Genomic DNA, 7,009 nt, shown 5'->3' with positions numbered 1-7,009 from the left:
TTATTATTATTATTAACATTAAAGTTTCAGGTTTATTATTATTATCAACACTAAAGTGTTTCAGCTTTATTATTATTATTATTAACATTAAAGTGTTTCAGGCTTATTATTATTATTATTAACATTAAAGTGTTTCTGGTTTAATGGGGGAAAAACCACCCCCACCACACAGTTCTTCTAGTAGCTTCCTCCTACTATATTTGTATATCTAATTCTTGACTGTTTATAAAGTTCTGAGGGAGGAAAAATTTTGCATGGATTAAAAAAGATACATAAAATGATTCCTGAAATATTTGCACTTCTGTTTTCAAAACAACTTGCTGCATACTTAGACAAATATAGGATCACAGCCTAGAGGATCCAGCCCTAGAAATTTCCATGCTTGCTCCTACTTGGAAGAAACAAGGACGGTACAAGGTGGTGATGGTAATGATGAGGAGTGGGTATGCACTTACATCATCATGATTAATCTGCAAAAAAAAGCAAGTAATTCATAAATTAACAGGAGCCCACTCTATATAATCACTGCTGTACTCAACGTTCTCAGTTTTTTTTTTCCTTAATATCTAGGTATCGCTCTATTCTCCAGCTGGTCAAGCCATGGTATGATGAAGTCAAGGATTATGCCTTTCCATATCCCCAAGATTGCAATCCCAGATGTCCTATGAGGTGCTATGGCCCCATGTGCACACACTACACACAGGTTATTTCGATTGCTTTATTGATTTTTTATTTATATTTTAAAATAAATCTTTTTGCTATTTTGGTAGGTGTGTGTTTTCTTGGAATCCTGGTGGCACAGTGGTTAAGAGCTTGGCTGCTAATCAAAAGATTAGCAGTTCGAATCCACCAGGCTGTCCTTGGAAACCCTGTAGGGAAGTTCTACTCTGGCCTATAGGGTCACTATGAGTCAGAATGACTCTCTGACTTCAATGACAGCTTATTGGTTTATTTTACAGATGGTTTGGGCCACCTCCAATCGGATTGGATGTGCAATTCATACTTGCCAAAACATGAACGTTTGGGGATCTGTATGGCGAAGTGCGGTTTACTTAGTATGCAACTATGCTCCAAAGTAAGTACCGGCTTGCTCTCCACTTTCTGGATCCTCTAATGATGTTAAATATCTCCAGTCTGATAGGTATTTTTGACAGGTAAATGCCATGAGTTAATCTTAGCTACAATGATGTCTAGTCCTCATGTTCATCATCACTCCTGTATTCCGGAAAAGTGCTGAGCGGAAAGGTTCCTTTTCACGAGGACAGAGATGGAAGCTTTGCATTGTAGACAAAACGTTGGAGATAACTGATACTCACTATGAGCTGGAATTGACTCGACGGTCACAGGTTTGGTTTTTTGGTTTTGGATATTCACCAACCCTCCCACATCACCTTTCTTTAGACATGGTAAACGTCAAATAAACGCTCTAATTCACATGCTGACATGGATAGCTACATAAAAGGCATTAGAAACAAATGTAGGGCATTTGCAAACACCACAATATGTTTACGTGTCAGTACTAGAGGGCTGGCTTACCGTTTTCACTAGGAAAGCAATATACTGAGAATGAAGTCCTTCTTTTATTTTTTTAGACTAAGATTGAGAATCATATTTACTAATTTCACAGATGGTTAAGGTGGCATTATGAGACGGGAAAATTTAAATGCTATGAGATTTTTTAATTAAAACTTTGCCATGATTTAAATATCATTACAATAAAAATTGCACAGAAATTTCATTGCATGGTATGTATAAAAATGTATTAAGAAAATTTATGAAGAATTATCAAATACGTTCACATTTGTGAACATTCTTTATAAGCTGGAGATAAACATTTGTCAACATTTGAAAATGCCTTGCTGATAACAGTAACTCTTCTGATGATAAAATGTTCTAATATTTATACATGATTCTGTTCCCATTTGGAATTAATACCAAAAGTGTGCAAAGGATTTATGATACTTTTGGTGTCTTCCAAACAAGTCCCAAATGAAGAGGTTCTCCATCTATTGTAGCATGGGAAGGGAATGAGAAATGTTTCACAAGTAACTTTGTGACTCATTTATATGGTAGGAGGCCAGTGGCAGTATTTTACAAAGTTAGAAATGATACACAATTTGCCTGATGGTCCCCTATTCATAATTATTAAAATGGGAATGTTTGGAAAATAGAGTGTGTTTACACTATAAAAAAGTATCAAAGTTATGCATTTGTTCTATATTTTTTTGTTGCACACCCTGTCTTTCCTATTAAGCCTTTGCTCTTACTCCTCGACATATACATGCCAAGTAGTCCCAAACGGTCAAAGAGATTTTTATTTCAGTCATTCAATTATTTTGTTTTTGTCCAAAGGCTAGAATTTTCTAATATTCTTGAGTAATCTGATTGATTTTATATACTTTTTTTTTTAGGTACATCTTTATAATGATTTCTCTAATTAAAGTAACATATGTGACTGAACACAATAAAAGTAATATTTGATTTCTAGCAAAATTGAAGATTCAAACTATCTTATATAACTAGTTTACAATCACACTTGTGTGACACTGTTCATTTTTTTCTATTTTGTTTTAATAGTTGAAAATTATGCAGGTTTTTGTATGACTATTCAACATAATCTGTTTTTTTTCTATTATTTTTAAAGATTATTGTTTTGTCAGTTTGAGGAAAAAGAAGAGCGATCTTGAGCTCTACTTCTGACTCAGTCAGACAATATCATAATTTGAATCATGGCTGAATAAAGCCAAAAGATATATGTCAGAGATAGGTTGTGAAAGCGTTTATCTCTAGCTTCACTCAGCATTGATATTGCAGTGATAATGTTAAAAAACATCTACTATATTCATCTGAGCATATGGCATTTAATATTATATATGAATGAAATGTTTGCCTTTATTTCTACACTCTAGAAACGTGTTTAAGAACTGTATCCTATTCAATGTAAAATAAGAAAATTTAGCAAGTTTAAAAAAACGATAAATTAACTCTGTAATGTGGCAAAGGAAGCCCTGGTGGTGCAGCGGTTAAGAGCTACGGTTGCTAACCAAAAGGTCAGCAGTTGAAATCCACCAGGTGTCCCTTGGAAACCCTGTGGGGCAGTTCCACTCTGTCCTATAGGATCGCTATGAGTCAGAATCAATTCGACGGCAATGGCTTTTTTTTAATGTGGTGAAGTGCTACCTAGCATCCAACTGTATACATTTTAAATGTATTCAAATTTTTTTAAATAAAGAAAATATGTAAGTGTATTCAACATTAAACAATGTATTCAACATGGGTAAGTGTGATTGAATCGGAAAAAATGTTATTAAATTTTCTGGCAAAATACTACTTGAGGTGAACAAGATAATTTATGATATTCACTACAGCAAGGTTGACAATAGTAGACCTTAATTGTTCTTGTTTTTATATATTTTTAACTAAAATACAGAAATAATGTTTGATGATGTATAGGTCCAAGGATTGCAGACAGTGCTTTAACATGTTATATTACGGTTACCATAAACCCGTTGCCATCAGGTCGATTCCAACTCATCACAACCCTATAGGACAGAGCAGAACTGCCCCATAGGGTTTCCAAGGCTATACATCTTTACGGAAGCAGACTGCCACATCTTTCTCCTGTGGAGCGGCTGGTGGGTTCCAATTGCTGACCTTTAGGTTAACAGCCGAGCACTTAACCACTGTGCCACCAGGGCTCCTACAGTTACAATAAAGAACTATTTTTCTGGAACCCAGGTGATGGCAGAAGTTTTAAAATTATGACAGATAACTGAATATGATTCTTCAATCAAATGTCAATAGGACGCTATCTCAAGTCCAACTCTTTTTCCGGGAGTTAAAAGGGGAGACAGAGCATTTAATTAGATGGGGGGAAAAAGACAAAAAGAATGGATAATATACTTTTATAGATTGACTGATTTGCTCCTGAATGTAACTATCCTCTATTCAACAAAAATCTATGATTTATGTAAAAGTATATAATATAAACATATGTAATAATTTTACATATAATAAAAGTGTATTTCTAAGCTTAGTTTCCTAAAAGTAAGCATAATTTCAAAAAGTATGTAACAAAGAGAAAAATTATAAAATTAAGATAGCCTAGGCTGGGTGTATATATTTCTAAAGTTCTGGGTAAAGTTACCAAAAGAAGTAAGGTTAAGAATATAGAATGGGAGAAGGTTAGGATAAAAGAGGAAGTGATGCTCTTAAGGAGATGGGCACCTGGAAAGTTTCTGGGCAAGGGTGTGACATCATCAAAATAATGCTAGAGGGAGTTTATACTCATGGCAGAGTGTATAGTAAATTAAATATAGGTATAAAGACTTGGAATCTTGTTTTGTGATATGAATAGTTAATAAGCATGTTTTTCATTTTACAGATGCAAATCAGAATTTTTAACTGACTTTAACCAGATATTTTCATGTCCTGTAGATAGACTTTTGCGAGTCATTGTTTGGCCTTATTTAGCTCTTAAAGAAGATCAAGGGCACTTTTTCCGTACTTTAGCTTCTTAACTTGTTGTGTTATCTTCAACTCTGCCTTTTCGCCACTGATGCCCCAATTTTTCCTGCACCATTCAGTTTCTTTTACGTCATTATTTCTTGGGTATCTAGTTAGTAATCATCATGCTGCTGAAAATACATGTGTTGCCTTCTCCTTTGTAATTAAAAAAGCTACATAGCGGTAAGTTTACTGTGACTATTTGTAGCTATTCTGAATGGTAGGTTGGGTTTATTATTATAATCACAGCCATCAATACAAATAAAAAAATATATTGACAATGCAGTCAGTTAAGTGGGTTCAGCCTATCAAAAACTAATACCATTTACTAAAATCATAATAATCATAGGAATAGCTAAAGCTAATGTATGGAAAAATGTTTTGGCATAACCTGTAATAGTTTCTGTAAGCCATTATTCTCTTACTATGAGAACGGAGTTTTTCTTATCTCTCTGAAGCACGCTCTGCTCTGACACACATGGGGTTGCCCTGAACGGGTTTGGAGGATCTTTTGTCCGTTTGTCTTTAAGTGTATTCTAGAAGGCTGCTGTAGAAAAGGACAGATACGGTGAGAAGAATGAGCGGTGGGTGTGGCATCGGATGACTTATAACGTCATCAGTGTTGCAGGGCCTTAACTTATTATCTGTAAAGTCAAGATAACATTAACTTACAGAGAAGGGAAGAATCGAAGAAGGAAGATGTAGAGAATAAGTTATTGTTAAAGCAAGAAATGGATACAATTTTTAATGCCTTTCTAAAGCTGCAAACGTCTCAAAAAATAATCACATATAATCATATGTTTAAGCATGATCTAATTGTTTTATTTTAATGAGGGACTAGCACTGCCCTTATCTTCTTTTGTTTTCTTTTCAGGGGCAATTGGATTGGAGAAGCACCATACAAAGTAGGGGTACCATGTTCAGCTTGTCCTCCAAGTTATGGAGGATCTTGTACTGACAATCTTTGTTTTCCAGGAGTAACGTCAAACTACTTATACTGGTTTAAATAAACTTACCTTTTCCTCCAGGAAATATAATAAGTTTCTGGGAATCATAGGCATGTATGTATATTGAATTTTGCACATATTATACATATTTTATGATAATCTTGTTTTACTTTTAGTATTCATTTGTATAAATTAATGTTTATTTACTATGTTTGTTTAATTCTTTGAGGTAATCAAAGTATTGTTTCTATTTTCTGACTTTTAAGCCTAAATTAAAATATTGTAGTGATGACATCATATTCCAAACTTACTTTACAAAGGGATTAGGTTATTATGCTCCTAAAGAATCACCTGCAATGTGTGTCACACACACACACACACACACACACACAATTCATGATGTAACACACAAATAATATGATTTAATAGTCAATTTGAGGAAAATTTAAAAAATATATAAAATATGTACGAGGTGGTGGACATATTTAGCACCCATTTCTACAATACCTACAATATGATAGTGTGCAAAATAGCACTCAGAGATATCTGGAAATAATAATTGAATTAAGCAACCAAGGATTTCATTCTGGAAATAATTTATTTAGGTCCAGCAAGGGATATACTCAACTTATGTAAGTTTTCAAATTGTGGCTTTTGCTTCGTCTTTTTTTTTTTTAATCAGTACAAAGCACTCTGATAGCTGTGTTAAGATAATGCAAAGATAATGAGATATGGTTCCTGCCTACAAAAAGCTCTGAAAAATACTCAGAAAATAATGCAACCTAGTAATTTGCAGTAAAATTATTATTTTTTAGCAAATAGATTTTCATGTAGCTTTGAGGCAGTAAATAAAACAGCAGGGTACACCTGTTGGTGGGACAGGTGATATACCATACTGTGTAATATGGAAGCTTCTGGCTAATATGAAATTTTAGTTACAGTATTTGGAACTAGAAGGGCAAGGGAAGATTAACAGCCACCCACTTAATACTGGATCAGAATAGAGAGCTGTGACTTTGGAAAGCAGAAAGCAAGACACTAAAAAAATCTGACGAGGGCCAGGACAGGTAAGATTTGAGGAAGGGGTATGAAATGCCACAGAAATGGGGTTATTACACAAAACCACCAGGTTGAGAGCTTCAGTGGGGCTTACCTGAGGGTCTAGGGCATCCTGAGGCCTCTTAGGAGAAGGTGAAAGATGCCGGAAAAGAACGTGTGAGGTGCCGAGGGATGTGCACCTGCTTTATTGTTTTGCTTGTCTTTATTTGGTGAGAATCAATCTATTTATCGTCTTGGGCCTTTGAGTACCGTCTTAAAGATGCTGTGTGCACACACATACATTATGATCTTAAAGTAGCCCTTCGCAGATGCTTTCCTAAGGACTAGTTACCACACTTGGTTTCTACCGATGTTACTGTAGACAACAACAGCTGACTCTCAAGCTTACGCACGGACTTTATTTGAGCAATGATTCCCTGTGACTTCTGGCTAGAACGACAGTAGTGAGTTCAGTTAAGAAGGGGATCAAAAGGACACTGTCGGATACGTACATTTTT

At 34.9% G+C, this 7,009-nt stretch overlaps 1 protein-coding gene across 1 annotated transcript in view; it reads left to right on the top strand.

Annotated features, from left to right (window-relative positions):
- The window catches only part of PI15 (peptidase inhibitor 15), a 29,490-nt gene extending 23,810 nt beyond the window's left edge, over positions 1–5,680 (top strand). The window contains exons 3-5 of the mRNA XM_004372515.1: positions 571–703; positions 960–1,075; positions 5,381–5,680. Coding sequence (XP_004372572.1) covers positions 571–703; positions 960–1,075; positions 5,381–5,516 — 385 coding nt within the window. The 3' untranslated portion in view covers positions 5,517–5,680. The remainder of the gene's footprint in view (positions 1–570; positions 704–959; positions 1,076–5,380) is intronic.
- Positions 5,681–7,009: the final 1,329 nt, after the last annotated feature.

This window comes from Trichechus manatus, unplaced genomic scaffold, assembly GCF_000243295.1.
Source record: "Trichechus manatus latirostris isolate Lorelei unplaced genomic scaffold, TriManLat1.0 scaffold00018, whole genome shotgun sequence".
Lineage (NCBI taxonomy): Eukaryota > Metazoa > Chordata > Mammalia > Sirenia > Trichechidae > Trichechus > Trichechus manatus.
Note: the sequence above shows the minus strand (reverse complement) of the source record. Positions and strands in the feature narration are given on the sequence as shown.